The sequence below is a fragment of the Sebastes fasciatus genome, chromosome 19 (genome assembly GCF_043250625.1).
Source record: "Sebastes fasciatus isolate fSebFas1 chromosome 19, fSebFas1.pri, whole genome shotgun sequence".
In the NCBI taxonomy this organism is placed as follows: domain Eukaryota; kingdom Metazoa; phylum Chordata; class Actinopteri; order Perciformes; family Sebastidae; genus Sebastes; species Sebastes fasciatus.
The window spans coordinates 15,366,800-15,389,828 of NC_133813.1; the positions used below are offsets into that span (position 1 = coordinate 15,366,800).

Genomic DNA, 23,029 nt, shown 5'->3' on the forward strand with positions numbered 1-23,029 from the left:
ATACATCCCACAAAATCAATTTGTATGTAAGCCACGTAATCGTGAACCATGAAGTATAAAGAGCATAGGGAGGCAGTCGGGTGGATGGGTGGGTCAAAAAACGCCCAGGAGATCGGAGTTCGTACCTCGTGTCAAAACAGAAGTCAACGTTGATTTATTTGTCACGTAACTTCCGTACTTAAGTGACGCCACTTCCGGAGTTATTCTAACACGAACCACAATCTTTTCCTAAACTTAACTAAGTAGTTTTGTTACTTAAACCTAACCAAGTCTATCTTTTCCTGAACCTAAGTAGTTTTGTTGCCTAAACCTAACCAAGTCTATCTTTTCTAAACCTAACTAAGTAGTTTTGTTGCCTAAACCTAACCAAGTCTATCTTTTCCTAAACCTAACTAAGTAGTTTTGTTGCCTAAACCTAACCAAGTCTATCTTTTCTAAACCTAACTAAGTAGTTTTGTTGCCTAAACCAAACCGTCTATCTTTTCATAAACCTAAGTAGTTTTGTTGCCTAAACCTAACCAAGTCAATCTTTTCCTAAACCTAAGTAGTTTTGTTGCCTAAACCTAACCAAGTCTAGCTTTTCCTAAACTTAACTAAGTAGTTTTGTTGCCTAAACCTAACCAAGTCTATATTTTCCTAAGCCTAAGTGGTTTTGTTGCCTAAACCTAACTAAGTCTGTCTTTTCCTAAACCTAAGTAGCTTTGTTGCCTAAACCTAACCAAGTCTATCTTTTCGTAAACCTAACTAAGTAGTATTGTTGCCTAAACCTAACCAAGCTGTTTCCTTTGAAGACGGAAGTTAATTTTGAAAAGACTGCATGCATGTAATGAGTGGAAATTGACACATGTTGGTGGACAGTCGTTGGAAAACGAACAAAAAATGAGGAATAACTTTTCGTAATATATCATACAAACTTTTGTATGAGAATATGTTGAACTATGTCAATCACCTAACTTTGTCTATGGAGAAATTGAAAGACATTTTTACTTCTAGAACCCGAACGCCTGAAATTTTTGAATAAACAACAATAAGCGTTTTAATATTCTATGTCACATATCTGACATAATAAGTAGTGCATTTCCTATGAATTGGAGCCAGCATGCAGCAGAAGAGGACCTGAAGGCACCTCAGCATTTGCTTCAACATGTAGCTGTGGTGGTCTCTGCTTATTGAGCAGAAACTAAGCATTTATAAATAGATCCAGACATGAAGGATATAAGAAGTGATATCTAGTGTTGCCCGTTTGGTGCTAGACAGTGTCCAGTTTCTGTCTCACAGAGTGGGCGAGGCAGAAACTTAGATGGTTGCAACTTTTTAAAGCCTCGACCATATCTGCTTTTTACTTCCTGGAATGCGGTTGCCGAGCGATGGTCCGATCCCCGAGGATGGGATTTCTAAATGTCGTCTATCTGTCACTAGGCGACCCCTTTTGATGTGAAATGAGGCTGTTGATGCCAGGAAACAGAACAGGCACATAAGGGCAACTCTCCGTGAGGTACGGGTGACATGTTCTTGCTGATGCATGAACAGAGAACAGAAACAAACAAACAAAAAAAAAAAGGAGGAAGAGGAAATGTAGCAGAGGCAAGACGGGAGAAAGACAGAGAGGAAATGGAGAAAGTGCAGCCGTGTGTTCAGACTGCGAGCTACACAATCAATAAGTCACAGGAAGTCTGTTCATTTCCTATTCGACTAAGCAGCCAAGGAAATATTGGGCAGTGTGTGTGAATGTTAACAAGCTGGTCAGCTGGAAAAAAGTTGGCCCTGGCTGAACTTTGAACGTGTTTATCGGTCCAGTTGTGGACAGGAAATAAGATATCTTTCTTGTTTACCTACTAATGTGATTCTGAGAACAAGGGTGCTGTTACTTATCATTAATGCTCAGGTCCTTTTTGTAAAACAATTAGCGAACGGTTCGTCAGAACTTGTTTTATTTGTGAACAAATATAATTAACAAAACATTTTGAAGTTTTCTGAATTTGCTCTTTTGGGGCAAACATTTCCAGAAGAATTAAATGTTCAGATAAAGGCTGTGATATGTGTAAATAATATAATCATTAATTAACTATAAAAAGCTTTCTGGGTGTTATCTACGTATAGTAGTAATAATAATGGTCCAAAATGATGTAAAATTGCATTGTTTTCTTGGGGGAGGAACGCCAAACCCAATATCTCCTAATGTATTTTAGTTAAAATTCAGAATTGCTGTAATTGCTGATACCGGCCGATACATGTGAATAAGGGGAGTACTAGCACTTTTTTTTTTCCACTTCAAGCACTGGACCGGACGGACAAGAAAACATGGAGAAATAGGGCATCTATGTATGGGAATGACAACCAACCCTGAAGTCACTTTATTGACATTAACGAAGCAGACAACAGATGTAATCAGTCGTCCACAAAGTAACATCTGTAAAGAAGGTGCCAGAAGGCCAGAATAAGAGATAAGACAAAAAGGTAAGCGTAAGAGAAAGAGTGAGCGATCAATGGAGGAAAAGAGAAATAAAAAGAGAAAGAGAGACCTGGAAGAAAAAGAGAGAATGAGAAAGAATGAGAGAAGGGGACAAGGAGAGAGGGAAGGGAAGCAGAGAGGCTGCAGCTGGATCGAGAAGACGCATGAGGAGAATCCCAATAACCTCCTGTTCTTTCCTTGAGAACAAGAATAATACACTGTGTACTGAGTCAGTGTTTATGTGTGTGTGTGTGTAGAGTGTGGGTTATCAGGGGGAAGTACTGTGTGTGTGTGTAGCATTGCTTGTGTGTGTGTGTGTGTGTGTGTGTGTGTGTGTGTGAGGGGGTGTTAGAGCATGCTGCATGTTCTTTGTGTGCTGTTTAGCATGCGTTTGTGTGTTTCTAGGCGTGCATAAGCACATTCAGTGTTGACTGGGTGGTGATCAGCGTGCAGTGCTGCTCACGGCCAACAGGAGTCACTGTTGGACTGTAAAACTGCTGAGAAATGTCACTGGACGGGCAGCGAGAGGGAGAGAAAGATAGGTAGACAGAATGTTTTCTTAGAAAGACTTCAAATCGGGTCGGTGTTTTCAGTAAGTCACAGCTTTAGGATAGATCTTCCCTTTATATTAATCTGCTTGATATAAAAGTTTTTTTTTACTTTCAATAAGTTGATATGCAATGGTGTAGGTTTGCATTCAGGACTAAGGTGGGCACAGTGATGTCAGGGGTTCAACCAAAACGCTCCAATTATAGTAGAAAGCTACTGTATGTTAGTGTTCAGTGTTATTTATTCACAAATCACATTTAAAATAACACTTACACTTTGATAGATCTAATATTAGGGGAATAAATATCATTATTAAAAACATAGACAAGGTGTGCAAACTGTATGTGACCTTTGCAAGGTTCCTACACATTTCAAAGTTCCATACTTTAGCAGACTCAAATTTCCAGACTTCTCTGTAGATTTTTCAGACCATATTTGACTTTGTGACTTTGTGACTCAGGGTGCAGAGGAGGCTGTGTGACAAGACTACAGTGCTTTGGCGCCTCCCATACGGTGGAGATGTCAAACGCAAAGTTACACAAAGTCAAGCCAGCCCCTCTCTGCTCCTTGTTTGATCCACTTACTTTTAGAAATTCTGAATTTTATATTTTAGAAAACAGAATAAGGGCAATAGTCTGGAAGCAGAAATGTTTTTTTCATACTCTCTTTTCTTTTTTCCATACTTATCCAGACTTGGAAATTACTAAAATCAAATTCCATACTTTTCCATATTGCGTAGGAACCCTGCCTTTGATTGGTGTGAGCGACACAATGTGAATCTTTAGTGTAGCAGATACGCTTTGAGTGTGAAAAGTACAATGTAATTAAAGTTGGTGGTTAGATAGATCGGGCTGTAACCTATTGAATAAAAAAGGTTCTCCTCTGTGGTGGAAGTCATTTCTTTGAAAACTTGCTCAGAGGGTTTTATTGTTGGACATATTGATCCTGGAACTTCGCACATCGGTATTTGACCGATTTACGTGCTTTTTTAGCTTGCAAAGTATGTACTCCACCCAACAGCTGTATCAAATACAGTGACACATTAGTATTAACTTTAATAATAATCCAGATTTTTCTCCCTAAATTTGACCTCTGCAGGAAATTTAAAGAGCAATCACAGACCACTTGATGCTTTTAACCACACACAAAACACCAATATATGCCATATTTTGCCTGAAATAAACACTCCCTACTATTGCGAGATCACTGCAGGATCGCAATTCAAACCTTTATTAGTGGACATCAAAACCCTGTCGACTCATATTTAGTGTTTATCCATTCCAAATGTTTTCCTTTCCATTTGCTATTCCAGCGCGGTCGGAGAGGTGAGTACAAAAGAGTGTTCAGACCTGGAATGGATGTCTTGTTGTTCAGGGATCATCAGTGCGTTGAGAGATTTCGATTTGACAAGAGAGCCATCCTTGATCTCTGCCACACGCTGAAGGGCTGCCAACTAGATAATTCCCACAGATAATTTTGGTCCTTGTGTGTAAGCGAGTATGTGTGTGTGTGTCCAGGGACGCACAGAATATACTAATCTATAATGAATTTGATGTTAAATGATCATTTCTCATGCATAAATAAAGCCGAGAAAAAGTGTAGAGCTGTTATATTTTAAGTGAGCCATTCTGAAGACGTAGGAGGAGACGTGAGCAATTTTTTAAAAGACAGTGGCACAGTGTTTCCCCGAGGCCTTGTTCGGGCGCTCAGGTTGATGTGTGTCGATTTGTCTGAAGGGCTGCCGGATCTTGTGGCTTAAGCTGCGATAAAAAGTTCAAGGCTATCAAACGCTTGTAGTGTACTCAATTTAATGATAAAGAAAGTTATTAACCAAACTTTAATTTCATACCTAACTGGTTCGGGAAATTTACTGCGTGACAGCCGTGGGCACAGAGAACAATGTTAAAAACATTATAGGAATACTGTATTATCATCGTAATGATTTCTTCACCTGATGGATTACAAGACTGATAAAAACCAAACTGCGTTATAGAAATACGATTATAATATTTCTACATATAGTCACACTCAGTGTAAGCCCTTTGTCACTCTATCTCTATCTTTCTCTCTTTGAAGTGGTCAACTTGCATTTTTGGGTGAATTAATAAGTGTATCATTAACTATTCATGACGAGCCATCTCAACACATTACAGGCTACTGTTAGATACTTATTTGCATTTAGCCTTTGCTTATCTTTATTTCATCCTTCTAAACGTGAACCTTTTAGCCACATTAGAAGTCAGTAGCGGTCCACCACTTTTGTCCAGAGTGAAATATCTCAGCAACGATTGGATGGCTTGCCATTCAATTTTATACAACATTCATGGTACCCAGAGGATGAATCCTACTGACTTGGATGATTACTTTTCCTCTAATGCCACCAGCAAGGTCAACGTTTTCACTTGTCCGGTGAAATATGTTAACTATCGAGATGGATTGGCACGCAATTTTAGAAAAACATTCATGACAATATATCCTTATGATTTGGTAATCCTTTGACTTTGGTTTTAGTTTTGAGTGAAATGTCTCAACATCTATTGGATGAATTTCCATGAAATTTGGTGCAGACATTCATGTCCCTCAAAGGAGGAATTGTAAACACTTTGGTGATCCTCTGACTTTCCATCGAGCACCATCAGCAGGTCGATATTTTAATTTCTCAATACTTTGGTTTATGACCAAATACCTGCAAAGCTAATGAAATTCCCATCAGCCTTAGCTGTACTTTGTGTTTAGTGTTTGAATGCTAACATGCTAAACTAAGATCAAAGAACGTATATTACCAACAAAGTGAAAGTTAATTGTTCGTTCCATTGCAACATCAGCGCCCAGCAAAGCTACGCTTCCGCCCACTTTGGACTGAAAGCGACTACCAGACGCCAGCAGAGCGTCCGCCTAAAAAGTGACGTAAAAAAGTATTAAGTAACTATTGTTATATTCTACTGAAATGGCCTGTGTTGTACAATAAAATATTATAAATATAATAAGCGTTTTCAGTCCAAAATGTCGGCAGCAGCTGTTGTAAAAAAACAAACACAAAAAAAAAAACACTGGAGTTTCGTCTCTTTGCTTTAATGCTCTTTGCTAGGATGGTGAACATGGTTAACATTACACCTGCTTAGCATAGGCATTGTGAGCATGTTAGTATGCTGCAAGTACAGCCACACAGATTTGCTGTAGACTCTTGATCTTGTTTAATTATATTTCATTGCGTTCATGACATTTGTTTTTGGTATTTTATGTATTTGAGCATTTTCATTCATTGAAATCTGCTATATCAGTTTAGTCAGACATTTTATAAAATGTGTTTTTGACTGAAGGAGAGTGTTATACTATATACATTGGGAAACCTCAGTCACATAAATCTCAACACAAGAACAACTTTCAGTCTTGACGTTGTAGATTGTTGTCGTGTTTTCAGAAACCAAATGTTCAGCTCAGACAGTACAGTGCGAACACTAACTTTCAAAGGCCACAAACCTGTGTCGCTGACTTAAGTCACCAACTCTGAAAGTGACCCATAGGTTAAGAAAAAAAAAATACAGGCTTTAACTGAGGCTGTAACCTACCGGTAGGAAAGACCACATCAGTTGTGGAAGTGATTGGCAGAGGATCTTCAATCCAGGGTGTAGCATGGACGGCAACGCTCCAGTCACTCCATGTTCCAATCTCTGTGTCCTTGGCAGCCACCTGTTGAACACAAGCACAGTAGAAAGAAACCAGTAAATTAGAAGCATTCATTAATAAGCTTGGAAAATGCAGTCAGAATGTGCAAGAACAGGCTGTATATACGAAAAAACAAGAAGCAAAGACCAAAACCAATCTGCAGAAAAAGTGCTTTGAGAGAAAGAGAGATTTGGATTTATGTTTGTTTCCAAGTTTTGAGGCTGCAGCTTTGGATGAAACAATTGTTCCTGAATGCTGTTGTAGATAACACAGCATTCAATTGTTGATTGTGTCAGTCAGGTAGAGCGGCAAGACAGGAGATGTTACCTGGATGATGTATTCCTTCCCGGCATAGGCGTCGGTGATGATGTGGTTGGTGCTGTCAGATAGCTCCACCTAAACAGCCAACAGAAGAGAGCAGGTGGTCAGTTTGGATCAGGGAACAGCACCTTTGGGTAATGTTCAGTGAGTTGAAGTAACATCTATTTTATTCTGAAAAATATAATGATATAGTAGTTAACAAAACAATCTCATAACTAGGGATGTTCCGATACAATTTTTGTCCTTCTCGCTACCGATTCTGATACCTGAACTTGCAGTTTTGGCAGATACAGAGTACCGATCTGATACAAGCGTGATAAGAAAAAACAAGGGCTGTCAAAGTTAACGTGATAATAACACGTTAATTTGTTTAAACGCCACTAATTTCTTTAACGCAATCGATCTTCTGGAGATTGTACCGGGCTCAATTTTAAAGCTAGTGAAGATACTGGTATCGTACAAAACTAGAAAACCTAAGGAGTCCATTGGTACCAACCATGTCATGCTATAGCTTGTCGCAAATGAGGTTAAATAACACTCCAAACTTGCGCTAAATTTGGCGAGGAAAAACTGTCATGGCCATTTTCAAATGGGTCCCTTGACCTCTGACCTCAAGATATGTGAATGAAAATGGGTTCTTTGGGTACCCACCAGTCTCCCATTTACAGACATGCCCACTTTATGCTAATCACATGCAGTTTGGGGCAAGTCATAGTCAAGTCAGCACACTGACACACTGACAGCTGTTGTTGCCTGTTGGGCTGCAGTTTGCCATGTTATGATTTGAGCATATTCTTTATGCTAAATGCAGTACCTGTGAGGGTTTCTGGACAATATATGTAATTGTTTTGTGTTGCTAATTGATTTCCAATAATAAATATATACATACATTTGCATAAAGCAAGTATATTTGCCCACTCCCATGTTGATAAGAGTATTAAATACTGGAAAAATCTCCCTTTAAGGTACATTTTGAACAGATAAAAAAATGTGTGATTAATTTGTGATTAATTATGGACAATCATGCAATTAAATATTTAAATATATATATATATATACATATATATATACATATATACGTATATATACATATATACATATATATACGTATATATACATATATACATATATATACATATATATATATATATATATATATATACATATATATGTATATATGTATATATATGTAAATATATATATAAGGGTTCTATGGCCCTTAGGGGTAATACATGTTTAAACATGATGAATTATGAAAATTCTCAGCTACAAAAGGCAGTCATGAAGTTCTAAGTAACTTGCGCCGAGGGTCATACCCTTCTACCCGTATAGGTCTACCTATAAATTATGTGCTCAGTATAGCAATCCTAGCCTGAGCCTTTAATGTTTTATGGTGGGTGGATTCAGCCTTGCCATACAGTATACAATTTTTATTCAGTGCTTATTTATTTACAATGCACCTTTTTCTTTCATCATTATTCTGTGCATAGGTCAACTCTGCTGCTTTATCCTTGCGGTGTTTTACATTTCACCGTTGAATTGATTGAACCTCGATGCCCCCGCTGCCTCCACACTCACACACATACCGACACTCTGACACGCTTGCAAAATACCAGTGGCATAATTGATGATTATCCCAGAAAGCTTTGGCATCAATGCCACATAATTGTACGACACAATGTAATGCATGCCAGCATTTGAAAGCCTTTTGTGCACACTTTAATTTGCAGAGCGCAACGAAGAATGAACTGAATGTCTGAGTCACGGGAGTCGTGCATGAGAGAATGATTTGCTGCCTCTCTAATTTACGGTTAGTTTGGTGTGTGTGTGTGTGTTTGTTTGCCCTCGGCCTGTGTCTGAAAGACTGAAGGGAAAAACAGGGAGGAGGAGGAGGTTGCTGCCTTTTCTACTCCTAAAGTCGAATTAAATGATTTAGTGACATGCCTGTTGCCTTCTGCAGTCTAACAGTGCAACAAGACACACACACGCCTAAGTTATTCAGACTGACTAGGGCTGGAGGTTAATCTGAACAAGTAGTTTATTTGTTGAGTCGACTGGACAATATATAAAGGTACAGACAACTCAAATTTGTTAATAAGCAATAGATTTACTACATTTCACCGATGCTAACAAAACATTTCGGAAGAGTGGACATTTGATACTGAATGGCATCTTATCTCAAGAGAACAGCAGCAGAGTAAAGCTTCTTCTGGATAATAAACTGCTGATTGGTCGGGGTCATCTTGATAATCCTGAATTGTTAGTGCACGTCTAGCTATCTTCTCAACTTGTTTTTATGGTAATGTTTCTTCTGGTGTGAGTGCCAGTGATGGCGAATACACTAGTCATGAATGCACATATGAAACTTGGATGAACGTTGTAAACAATCACCTATAAAAATGTGCACTTAAAATCTCACAGATTTGGAGAATTTTAGAGACAGTTTATCTAAAGATTTTGACAACCAGTAGGCGATTTGAAGGGAGGGATGACATATCCCTTGATTGCAAAATGATCAAAATGCATATATCACTATGCGGGGGGCAAAACTCCAGCAACATTTCTAGTATAAAGAACAACTTTATTGTGAGAACAGGCAGAAACACATGGGTATTACAATAAAGCTGTTCGTTATAGAGTTGCAACGATTAATCGATTAGTTGTCTAACTATTGAATTAATCGACAACTATTTTGACAATCGATTAATCAAGTAAAAAAATCAAAATTCTCTGATTCCTTAAATGTGAATATTTTCTGGTTTCTTTTTCTCCTCTATGACAAAATATCTTTGAATTGTGGACAAAACAAGACATTTGAGGACGTCATTTTGGGCTTTGGGAAACACTGATTTTTCACCATTTTCTGACAATTTATAGACCAAACAACTAATCGATTATTCTAGAAAATAATCAACAATGAAAATGATCGTTAGTTGCAGCCCTAGTTCATTATACTGCAAATGTTACTTCTTCATACTTTTTCCTTTCTCCATGCATCTCTGAAGTAGGTGAAGTTGTGCCAGACAACCACTCTGCTTCTACTATATCACCAGGCAAATGATGGCCAAAACTAAAGTTGTAATAAAACAGAATTGTCCTTTAGGGCTAGTCAGAAGAGTCTGTGATTTGATTAAAAAACTCCCCACACCACCATATCATTTTAACAAAACCTCCGTTTTGGGGTTTCCCTTTGAGTTCTTCAGGATGTGCGAATCTGGAGTCGATCCAACAAATAACCCCCTGGTACATCCCCAGCCTCTGTGCTTCCTCTGTCTTCCTGTAATCTGTCTCTCATCGCCCACCTTCTCTGTAAAGTTGACCCTTCTATTTTCATCGTTGCCTCTCTCTCTCTCTCTCTATCTGCTCTAACTCTTTGTCTCTCGCCCGCTCTCTCCCTCTGTTTGGACGGAAGTTCAGGCTTTATCTGCTCAACCGAGCGCTACATTTATAGGCTTAATTTCATTAGTGGAATGCAATAACAATGCCGTCCCAGCATGTGTGCGTGTTGCATGTTCCCTTTGAGTGCTGTGTGGATATACTTTAGTATATATAGTGTGTTTACATGTGTGCGCTTACAGACTTGTGTGCAGCCTTTGAGGCTAAAACTTCCAGTGTTTATATGTGTGGCCCAACCAGCGTATCCAACCGTAGCTTCTATCAGCATTCCTTCCTGACTCCGATGTGTGTGCGTGTTTGCATACTAATGTCTACAGTGCGAAAGCTGCCGAAAGTTCAGCCGCACATGTACATCTGCTCCGTGCGTTCATGTAAATCTTTGCATGTGTCGCCGTATTTTTGCACGTGTGTGTGCCCTTGCATTTGATATGTATGAATGTGAAAAACCTACATTTGTGTTTGTGTTTCTTCGTGTGCACATGTTTACACTAGTGTCGGTACACGTCTGTCGCATTGTTCCTTGTGTTTTCAAGGCTGATGTGGAACTTGTGTGTGCACATGTATGTGAAACTACGCATATGTTTATACGTGGAGCAGTATATGGAGTAAACAGCTTGCAGATAAACACTTCCAGAGAGATGGATGTGTTGCTGCGTTGCCAAGTGGCTAAACAGGGAGTAGTGTGAGCAGCACTTAATATCACATGCTAGTCAGAGGGAGCAGGGGGTTGAGGGGGTATAGATGGGAGGAGGAGATGCATTTTGGAGAGGCTGGTGCTATTGCTGCCAAAAAATGCCGTCAGATCATTCACACTGCAAGACCAAGCCTGTGTGTTGTGGCTGTGGTGGTGAAATGATGTATATTTACTTGTTGCTCTCTCTCTCTCTGTGTGTGTGTGTTTGCTTCACGTGTCCGAAGGGGCTGATGTATTGTATACTAAGCTGTTTAGAAAAGTGTGTGCACATGCAATTGTATGTGTGTGACTCATCCACACACACACACTGACACAAAGGAAAAGCAGGCACAAACACACTGCCACTCCCAACACCCAAATATTTACCTTACCATAATCATGTCCCATTGACTCAGTGTAAATATATTGTATGCACTAACCCCCGAGATATAATACGATAATGATAATAATAAAGATTCCAACCCAAACGGAATGACCGACCAAATGGTCGATTTTGAAAGTAATGATCCCTAAATGTCCTCACTTTGGAGAAATTTCCTCATTTCCTACATAAACACCATATGTCTGTTGATTGTAAACAGCATATGCGAAGCATGAATGTTTGACGATCGACTGGAGATGAACGCGGAGATGTCGGCCCGCCTGGTATTATTGCAGGAATCCACATGAGAGGCAGCGCACCTGGATTTTCGAACCCCTTTGAACATACATGGAAATGCTAATTCATTGTTGCTTCCTCCCTGAACCGAGTTCAACAGCTGCTTTACACAGAAGCTGCAGTTTTAAGACGAGTGCTGAATAAACATTTTACTTGGCTCGAGACTCAACAACTGCTATCAGATTTAGCCAGCTATAACTCCTCTTAGCTAGAGCAACAGCATTGCCAAAGTCATTCTGATCAACCAACTATCTAGCTGCTGCTGTAAGTAAGTAAACACAGTGCACAGACACAGTAAGCAAAACTCAAACTTTGTTAAAGCTCAACAAAGTCGAAATGGAATACAAAAATGTAGTTTCTTCATATTTTTTTATATCAAAATCCAATCAAACAAAATATTAAATGTGCTTATGTAAGCTCATACCAACTAATAATATCATGACATCCATCCATCAATCAATCTGCAACTTTTAGCGACAAGGGAGGTGCGTGTGGAGCCACAGTCAACTTTAGCTCCGTATCGCGCTACACCCTAAGCCTGCACACTTTTTTAGCGGTCAAATCAAATGCAAAGGATTTGATTTAAATCCCCCTTGTGACTGTACATCGCTCAAATATTCTGTTTCACCAGGGAAATATGCCACAGTACAGAAGCTAAAGACGCTCTAACTTCTGTTTCACTGGGACTTTAAAGGGATTGTATGTAAGTTTTTACATGTATAAACGATTTTTTTAATCCTTTTTTATTGCCAATGTGTGAACAGGTTGTAACCTAAACTAAAAAATGAGACCTTCCGTGACTTTCTGGGTTTCCTTTATCAGCCTGTAGACTGCTTTTAATGGGAAGAATCCGGGCCCGTTTATACTGAAAAATCCAATGCTTTATTTTCAGCTCCGCTACAGGGCTAACAGTGTTCAACCATAGCTAACGTTCTGTTAGAAATTGAGTCCGCTCACGGCAACAAACGACCAGCAACTCAGACTGCAACACAAACTTCAAAGAAGTACACAAAAACAAAGTTATATCTAGTGAAGTCCGTCTTGCCAAACAGGAATGTGACCGACATCGGGGGGGGGGGGGAAACTACATTGTGTCCCTTTAAGAGGAGGGTGGACATGTGATTGGCTGAAAGGTGAGAGAACAGTGAGAAATCCACTCTCAGGAGAGGTGACATTATAAAATAAAATGTGATATCATGTAATAAAAAGTGACATTTTAAAAGCGAAAGTGACATTATGAAATAAAAGGTAACAGTTTGAAGTAGACGGAGGCATTATGACGTAAAAAGTGACATTATAAAATAACAAGTAGCATGAAATTAAAGTGTTACTGGCCAAAAATGTCACTATGAAATAAAAACTGAATTTTGAACAGGGCTGAGCAATCTATTATAATAAAAACAACAACAATAACAACAACACATGAACTTACAATGAGTTGAGTGTCACTAATTTCTTGAATTCTTGAAACCGCACACAAACACAGCTTAACAACACACACATGCACACACTCCCCAAGAGCCTCTACACAACTCCAGACAATGAGAGAGGCAGAGAGAGGAGATGTGAACATTCCTCAGGGATTGCATAAGGAACTGTGAGAAAAAGAAGTGACCCTTTATTTTTCACACATCCTTTTTATTTCCCCCCCTTTCCTTTCCTTTCCTTTCTCTCTCTTTTTTCTCCTCCTACACTATAACCCTCTTTTTTGTGCCTTCTTTAATCATTATTCTATCTGGTGCTTGTGTTTACTGTTGCAAAAAAACCCTCAAATAACTTCTCCACTGGGATCAATAAAGTTTAATCTCATTTTATCTCCTACAAATATATATTTACTGTGATGTTGTAGAAATTAAAAGTAAGGGAGGAACTCAAACTAACCCTTATAATTACCACCAAGTCCAATAAAGTCCAATAAAATTACATTAAATAGTTTCATTATAACCTGCATCAGGGGGATTATACTCGCTATGATATATTCTGTCATATAGACCATATATAGATGACCATCTATAGACACATATGCAATGGTATAAAGCACCATACATGTAGGTCAGAGATGGAAAGGACAATGAGATGGGGGGAACAGTCGGAAGAAAAGAGGAACAATATGTAAAGAAAGAGAAGAGTAGACAGACAGACAGACAGACAGACAGACAGACAGACAGAATAGGGAAAAATGAAGAGTCTGAGAAACGAGAGAGAGAGATGCAAAAAAAAAAGAGACAGAGGAAAAAGAGGCAAAAAAAGGAGAAGGAAAAGCAGAGAGAAGGAGACATGGAGAGAATTGGCGTCGGTGGTCAGATCTAATCCAGTGAGCATGTCTGTTGTCCTGGAAAGGAAACCCAATTATATGGCACTTCCACTGGCCCGATGGCGCTCTGTGTGTGTGTATGTGTGTGCACTGAGAAGGTTGGTCTCATTAGGTTGACTGACAGCTCCCATTTTTCCAACGCACACTCCTCCCATTTGAGAACACACACGCACACGCACACGCACACGCACACGCACACGCACACGCAGAAACGGCAGGTCCAGGGGTAATTTCTCAGACAGTATTTCTCTCTTTGAAGCCCCAATCGCCATAGCAGCAATTACTGTAAAAGGAAGCTAAACCCCCCGGCCAATCGAAAATCCCGAACTAAACCTTGCGCCCTTAAAAAGCATGTGGCAGTTTCAACAACACAGCGGCGGCGGCGGCAGTGGAGGTGTCTCAACGTTAACTCGGCTTGTCGGCATGTCAAGAATGTCAAACATGAACAAGTCAGGAAAAATAATATTTCTATCAGAATTCATCCCGTTCTTTCTTCCCCTTCTCTAACAACTCAAAAAAAGCTCCTGTCGTGTTATAAAATATTATATATATATATATATATATATATATATATGCGAAAAGACAAAAAAACATATGCATTGTCTTGGCGAACTGACCCTGCACTCTGCTTCTCGCCCAATGTGAGCTGGGATAAGCCTCAACCCCACTCGACCCTCCACAGGATAAGTTGGTACAGATAATGCATGTGTGGACTGATGGATTTTCGTTTCTTTGTCAGTGATTTATAATGCTAAATGGACTGCATTTATAAAGCTTCTTTATGCTGAGGACATTGCAAAGCGCTTTACAGAGTCTCACATTAACCCACTCGCACACATTCACACACCACTAACTTGCACACTTGAAGCAGACTTGAGGTACACTGCCACGCTCAGGTACACACATGCAGTTAGGAGGAGGAAACTGTTCGGACGCTCCATGGACCTGACCAAGGGGGGGCGATGGGGACATAATTTCTGATATGCATGGGATATGCACTGAAACAGACATAGGCCTTTATTACTATTCAGTAGTTACAGAACACTGTTTTAGTCGGACACCCTTGCCAGGCGCCAGGATGAAGTGACTGAGGGGGCTGCTAAAAATGTAAAAACTAAATTTTTCACAAAATAAAATTCATTGATTTAACCATGCAATTGCCTCAGAAAGGCTAAATACCAACAACAGCATGAGGCTACCGTTTCAAAATCAAAGCATACATTTTTTAATCAGAGCACTCCCGTAAGAACGTAGTACTATCAGAGAGCTAAATGTATTTTGAATTTATGAACAATGGCGCTAGAAAAAGCTGTCTGCGGCGCTAGAAAAAGCTATTTGTGGCATTAGAAACAGCTATTTGCGACACTAGATACAGATGTTTGCGGTGCGTACTAGAAACAGTTGTTTGAGGTGCTATATACAGCTGTTTGCGGGCCAACAGAAACAGCTGTTTGCAGTGCGTAGACATAGCTGTTTGCAGCCCACTAAAAAAAGCTGTGACTTTCAGGGCTCGTTTAAATTACAAGTTGAGAAAAAACACAGATACAATTCAAGCTTTGATTCATAAAAAATATTATATCAGACTCTAAAAGTGACCCAGGCCACGGCCCCCCTGGCCTCCCTGCTGCCGCAGTCTCTGGGACGCTCTACCCTCTACCATGACTCTGCCTGAGATACTGTCACCCTGTCAATGCTTCATTTTATGATAATTTAGCCCTGGGAATGAAGTTTAAAAGAAATTAGATGCTTACTTGGCTGGCTGTATGAAATTATAATACATTTATCTGAAATGTAATGGACAGATTGTCTTTGGATCAATTGACTTGACTTGGACTGGAAGTTGATTAGGTCTGTGACTTTTGCCAACTACTAAGCTTTGGATATTATGCTGTGTTGACTTGTGCTGGACAGACATCCGGGTCTTCTAAGTGGCTGTTAAATCAAGTGCTGTTTTGTCGTATAATCAAACCCATAAGACAAATGACCAATAGCATTAATTGCTATAGATGTTGCAGAGTAATAGGTTGTCAAAGCTGTAGAAAAAAAAATAAATGCAATGAAAGAAAAATGAAATCCAATGAGAGCCGCTATAGCTACAGCACAGTGAGCATTGCATAATATGGTGCAGAAGCTATAGCTCTCAGTGATTATTTCTGCCCAACGCTCTCTGAGGCTGCCACTTTATTTGAATCATTTGTCAGAAAGCCTCAAATTGAACCGTCAGTCTCTCACTCAAATCACCAGACGGACCCCCGTGTTGCTGCCCACAGAACAACGCATGATAAAAGCGTAAACTGACAGAACATGATGAGTGGTGAAACTGCTGTACGCCAGCTCAACCGCAGCCCTCCACAGCGAGCGGCGCTGCTCAAGGGCAGCTGGCACTGCGCATCAGAGGTTGATGCCTCTGGGCAAAAAATAAAGTTTTGACAAATTCTTCCAAAAATGCCTCATTAAAGTGTGACATTTAGATGCACTTCGACCAATACTGACTGTTTTCCCATCCTGGCAGCCACTGGTTTCTTTTCGCTCAAGTACGGTATTAAAAGCAACTTGTAGACTGAAACTTTCTTAAATTAGTAATGCAACACAATGGGGAATTGGACTGTTTTAAAGGTGCAGTGTGTAGGATGTGGCGGCATCTAGAGGTAAGGTTGCAGATTGCAACCAAGTGAAACTTCTTCTGTGTGTGTGTGAGAACAAAAATGGACAAAGCGAAAATGTGAAAACGCGAAAGGCCCTATCTGGAGCCAGAGTTCTGCTAAATTTATGCTAAATTTTGGCCATGAAAAACTGGCATGGCCATTTTCAAAGGGCTCCCTTGACCTCTGACCTCAAGATAATTGAATGAAAATGGGTTCAGCACACTGACAGCTGTTGTTGCCTGTTGGGCTGCAGTTTGCCATGTTTTGATTTGAGCATATTTTTTACGCTAAATGCAGTACCTGTGAGGATTTCTGGTCAATATCTGTCATTGTTTTGTGTTAATTGATTTCCAGTAATAAATATATACATACATTTGCATAAAGCAGCATATTCGCCCACTAAGAGTATTAAATACTTGACAAATCTCCCTTTAAGGTTCATTTGTGAACAGCTAAAAAAAGCTGTGATTTATTTGCGATTAATCGCGATTAAATACTTTAATCGGTTGACAATCCTACTGCCAATAGATCCCCCTAAATGCTCCACACACTGCTCCTTTAAAATATCTTCCTTGCTGTGATTCTCTGGGACAAATCAAATCAAATTGTCAGATCTTAACAAGCTTTGGTGACTTCCATGTTTCATTCGGTGACTGCAATGTTCATTCTAACCGAAATTTATAGGCCATGAGACACAAACCCCCCCAGTGTATGTATGTGTGTCCTGACATTTCAGAGCAGATAAGAGTGTGTGTGTGTGTGTGTGTGTGTGTGTGTGTGTGTGTGTGTGTGTGTGTGTGACAGCCCAAGGATTGACATGGTGATATAGAAATCAATAGAGGCAGAGGAGAGGGCAGTGGCCCCATTCATCTTCATTCACCCTTACACTGTAAGACCTCCAAAGCACCACACACAAATAATTTAGATAACACTGAAACATGGAAACACACACAGGATAAGAAGAGAACCCTTTCTTTGAGGGGGAACATGTATGACACCTCTTTATATAATAGTGTTTAAGAGGAAAAAGCAACTCTCTCCATGCTGGTCTTCTCTCTGTTTTTCTATTTTTATGTACTGTCTTAGCCCCCTTCTCATATATTTCTTATGAGTTTTTTTTCTTACATCCCCTTTGGCTAACACAATGAGAACAAATCTGATTTATATAAAAGCATGTAGAGTATATTTTTTTATTTGATTCTGTCAAAGCCAGCAGACTGCACGCATAACAGATCTACAGTATGTATCTCTGTGTGTATGTAATGTAAAGAGTACTTTAATGTATTTTGACAGCAGAGCTAAATGATGATAACTTTCACATGTGATAGGACTGATACTGTCCGGTGTGTGTGTGCGTGTTAGAAAGATTTGATAAATGATCTGTCCGTGGCAGTGTCCTTTAGATGGGATGTTTTCCCCCAAACAAGGTCTAAACATTTATCATGCGCACCCATAAATACAAATGGATGGCTTGAGGGATGGTTGGTTAGATAGCTGGCTTAATGCATGGATGGAAGGATGGATGGATGGATGGATGAATGAGTGGGTGATGGTAAAACCGAGGATTGCTGAGAGAGGGAAGCTGGTGGTAGAAAGGGATGCGAAGGTGAAAAGGTGAGGAGGATGAGATAAAAAAGATGAACAATAGAAAAAATCAGAGCATCTGTTCAGCTTTCATGACGTTCAATGTCAAGTTATTCACTGTCAATCTCGGCTTTTATCTTCGCCATGATAATAATAATGTTACAAACACACAGTACATAACAGGCACACGCATGCACAATCACATACAGTATATCTATGTGAATCTACCTACAATTACACAAACACACACACACAGCTCCTGGCTCACTATCGATTCATCTAAGTGCTTGCAGGATGAGAGTGACTTTTGGCAAACACACAAAGACCATTATTACATGGATGAGCAGATGGAGGGAGAAAGAGAAGAGAAGAGAAGAGTGATAGAAAAGTGAAGCAATATTGACGAAGACGTAAGGACAGAGGAGGGAAGGGAAAATGATAGAGGGAGAAAAAGCGACAAAGAAAGTGAGGCGGGGGGGAGAGAAGGAGGGAGATGGACGGGAGATGGGGGAATGCAGGATGTCAGACAGAAGGACAAGGGAGAAAAAATGTGGGATGAATAAATGAATGAAAGGCTAAGCTGTGTTGACCGAGCGGACACAGATTCCACCTCCCTTCTCTGTTCTGCCGCCTCATTTATTGCACCCCTCTGTTTCTCTGCTGATTTATGTCTCTCACATCATAAACATTTCAACGTTTCAACGTTTCATGTATATGTGGGTGTGAGAGTGTATGGACAGCCTGTGGGCGGACAATGCAGATGTACAGTGTGGGTCTGTGCGTGCACTGCGAAATACACAATCTCAGACATCAAATTTTGAAATAGCCTTTAAAGTTTGTTCTCTTAAAGGAACAGTGTGTAACATTTCGAGGGATTTGTTAGCAGAAATGGAATATAACATTCATATGTTATCATTGGTGTATAATCCACTGAAACCTATAATCGTTGTGTTTTCGTTTGCTTAGAATCAGCCTTTCATATCTACATCGGAAGTGGGCCCCCTTCAAGGACCTGGATGCCACGCAGCGCCACCAATCTTAAGATTCATATGATACCACTGTATTTCCACTAAGCTGGCCTTCAAAAGACAGTGATGTTAATGCCAGTCAGATCATTTTCAGAGGATTAACAGTAGGCCAAGTAAACCAATAACTGAGGAGGAGAATAATTAAAATTTTAAGATTATGGTGATCAATGAGACAGGCAGAGTCAAAATATAATATAATATACAGATTAATTTTTGGTCTATTCAATGAAGACAATTTCATTTAAAATTTCATATATATATATATTAGCTCACACTCTTTTTTTCCAATATGTTACTTTTACTGGTGCATTCTGGTCAGATTTAATTCTGTTTTGTCTCATAATCAAGGTCAATATAGTAGCTGGTTAAGAGGCTATGTCAATCCTGTATGCACAAAAATATCAGTCCAACAACCTCCTGGCAGGGCGCGCTTACCAGCGCACAGAAAAAAAGAGTTGAGGAGCACCGGCTAAAATCTTGCCTATAGGGCACCAAACTGGTCAGGGCCGACACTGTCACCATGTTTCTATGGTAGCCCAGAATGGACAAAACCAAACACTGGCTCTAGATAGGGTCATTCACGTTACGTTTTCATGTGAGTGCAAAACCGCGTTACCGTCTGCCGCCGTCTGACTTCCGTTGCTCCTAAAGTAGTGTTATTACGGTAAGGATGGCCTCTGAGTAAGGCGAATGGCGTTACCATGGTTTTACACTCACGTTACTGCAGTCTTGGAAAGGGAGGAGTGAGCGGAGGGGTACTCAGTTGGTTGCAATCTACAACCACACCACTAGATGTCGCCAAATCCTACAAATTGTCCCTTTAAAACAACTGAAAAATCTTCCAGCGTAGTAAAATTATTTCAGTATATTTCCAATGCAAATCAAGTTTTCCAGAAGTTAGTGCTAGTATCTAAAAAACAACAGAGAATAAGGTTGACGGCTGCATTACAATTTAGAAAAATGATACTGATTGTACAAAGTTCTTGAGATCATAGGCATTAAAAACACTGAAATGATCTCCCTGCACAGACAGACTGTTTGCAGACTTTTAGGACTCTGAGTTGAAGAGATGGAGATTTTTTTTCGCAGTGTGCTATTTGTGCATGTGCTGAATGTCTGTTAACATAATGTGTATAATCTGTGACTGTGTGTGCTTTTTGTTTCCACGTACACTCATGCATGATATGCGTGTTAGAGCGCTTGGATTGCATTTGCATGTATATTAATCTTTGTAATTGGAAGACCAAGAACGTGTATGTGTGTGAGCGTCTTTGTGTGTGTGTGTATTCATCTATATGCGTAGCAGCGTTTAACAGTGTATATGCATCTGTACGTGCATGTGTGCATTTCTGTGTGAGAGTGTCTGCATTGAAACATGAGTTTTCAGTTGAGTTCAGCATCGTCCCCAAAGGGCAATTACGGCGCAGCAGATGCGGTTTCATACCACGGAAAGAATATTGAGCAATCTGAAATTGTTCTTATCACAGTTACTGGACCATTGCTTTAATTGCAGTGAGAGTTCTAGTTCACTCCTCAGTGGAGGGAGCGTGAGAGGTGGGATGGAAACAAAACAAGGCCACGGGAAATGGAACAATTCACTGAGCATTTACGAGCATACAGATCAGGGGCGATTCTAGGATCAGAGCGTAAAAAAACACTTCATTTCCTGCATTCTGATGAAGATTCCTGTATGAATTTACGGTGAAAATGTCTTTATTTATGTACAGGATGACACAAATATACATAATGGAATATAATGCAGTAAGGCTCTCAGGCATTCTGTATTGATTTGTAGATCAACTTTTCTCATTTGATGTTAACTCTGCTGAGTCAACACACATGTAGGCATGATTTACTCTCCTGTCCTATTTTGTGACTTTTGTTTCACGAGACCATACCAGGCACCAATACAAAAAAATAACCAATTGAATATGCAGGTTATAAGTCTATGTTGCGCTATTCTAACGGTCGTATATCGGTTAAGTCTGAAGTTTCTCCCCCTCTCTATTTCACCCACGGTTTTACGGCTTAACATATTCCAGAAGTTTTTGTCATTCCTCTCTCTTTTCTTCCCTTGAACCATTCATCTATCTTCCTTTGACTTGAAACACCTTGTAATTGATGGCTTATAAAACCTCACTTTCAAAGTAGTCTTTATTCGTCCCTTTTTTCTCCTCGTCTCTCACGCTTTCATACATTTATCTGTCTATTTGCGGCCGACTCTCCATGTGAGAATTTCTTCTTTTCTCTCTCCATCTCATCCACCATCCAATCTTCTTTCAATTCTTATAATCAAATAATGTAGACTCAGACTTGTATGCTTTATTTAACATCGCATCTTAGTTTCCTTTTCTCAGTCCCATTCTTTATCACTCATGCCGGGATTGTCACTCCATAACTTAAGTCCAAATGCTATCTATGAATGTCTATCTCACTTATATATACGGCCTCTTTCTCTTTATTGTGTCTACCAGAGTCTACTACATATTCACATCTGATGCACTCCATTCATCTCTACTTCAAAACTCTCCCCCAATTTTCCTCCTTCTTTCTGAATCTCCATCACTCTTAAGTATTCGGGCCGGTCGTACCCTTTATTCCTCAGCAGGATGGATGGTTTCCTCTGAAGATCAATCTGATCACACCACCGCTTTCATTCCTAACTCAAAACACATTTTAAAAATGTTACACGTGAAAGCCATTCGCACCTAACTCTGCTGTCAAACTACATTAAAAGGTAAATTCCTAAGCAATACTAACCACCTCAATTAGTATTCAACCTCTGAGGCTATAATTAATGAAGTTTATATGGGGCCAATAAACAGTGCATCTTATTTTGGCAACCTCATTTAACTCCACTTAATGATTTATGTCACGGCTTGATAGCTTTAAATCAAAATGTTTTCTACAACAGTGTGCAACTAAGGTAGTCACTGAACATACAGTCTGCAGTATATGCAGCCATGATCAGCTCTAATGGCAGTAGCCAGTGACGAGCTGCCATAACCAACATTATACTGTATTGCCTGCTCATAACATGGTTACCATTATAGTAATAATCTGTTGATTATTTTATCGATTAATCAAATTGGTTGTTTGGTCTATAAAATGTCAGAAAATGGTGAAATCAGTGTTTCCCAAAGCCGGAGACGACGCCCTCAAATATCTTTTGTCCACAACTCAAAGATATCCAGTTTACTGTCATAGAGGAGTAAAGAAACCAGAAAAGTAATCACATTTAAGAAGCTGGAATCAGAGAATCTTGACTTCTTTTACTTAAAAAAATGACTCAAACCAATTGATCGATTATCAAAATAGTTGGCGATCAATTTAATAGTTGACATTTCTACATGTTTTTTGTAGCATACCATCTAAGGTGGGAATGAGAGTATTGGCCATGATGAAGAAACAAATTCAGAGTCTGATAATCAGACTAAACAGCTGTTTTGTTTTTACTCTACAGTCTGGCATTGCGTTCATGTTAGACAACTATTTATCTATTAACAAGATTGTGCACGTTCTGTGGGATTGGACACAGCCGCCAACGCTGTTAACCATCACCTAATAAAAGGGGCAGAAGTGCAAACCATAAAAATGTTCACAAGTCCAGAGGTGGTTCAGATTTCCCCATTCTGAAAACCACACTAACTGCTACAGAAATTAAAACCATGACCACAGAAACATTCATCAAAGAACCACTGCAAAAGCCAAAAAAGCCCTGC

The 23,029-nt window shown here is 39.6% G+C and overlaps 2 protein-coding genes across 4 annotated transcripts in view; one reads left to right on the forward strand and one right to left on the reverse strand.

Moving 5' to 3' along the window:
* LOC141756882 (alanine--glyoxylate aminotransferase 2, mitochondrial-like) overlaps positions 1–23,029 on the forward strand; it is a 308,692-nt gene that overhangs the window by 31,760 nt on the left and 253,903 nt on the right. The gene's annotated exons all lie outside the window — the stretch shown is intronic.
* cntfr (ciliary neurotrophic factor receptor) overlaps positions 1–23,029 on the reverse strand; it is a 269,991-nt gene that overhangs the window by 6,255 nt on the left and 240,707 nt on the right. For all 3 annotated transcript variants that reach the window (XM_074616858.1, XM_074616857.1, XM_074616856.1), the window contains 2 exons: positions 6,995–7,063; positions 6,571–6,691 (listed from right to left, as the gene is read on the reverse strand). In XM_074616858.1, the coding sequence (XP_074472959.1) occupies positions 6,571–6,691; positions 6,995–7,063 (190 nt within the window). The remainder of the gene's footprint in view (positions 1–6,570; positions 6,692–6,994; positions 7,064–23,029) is intronic.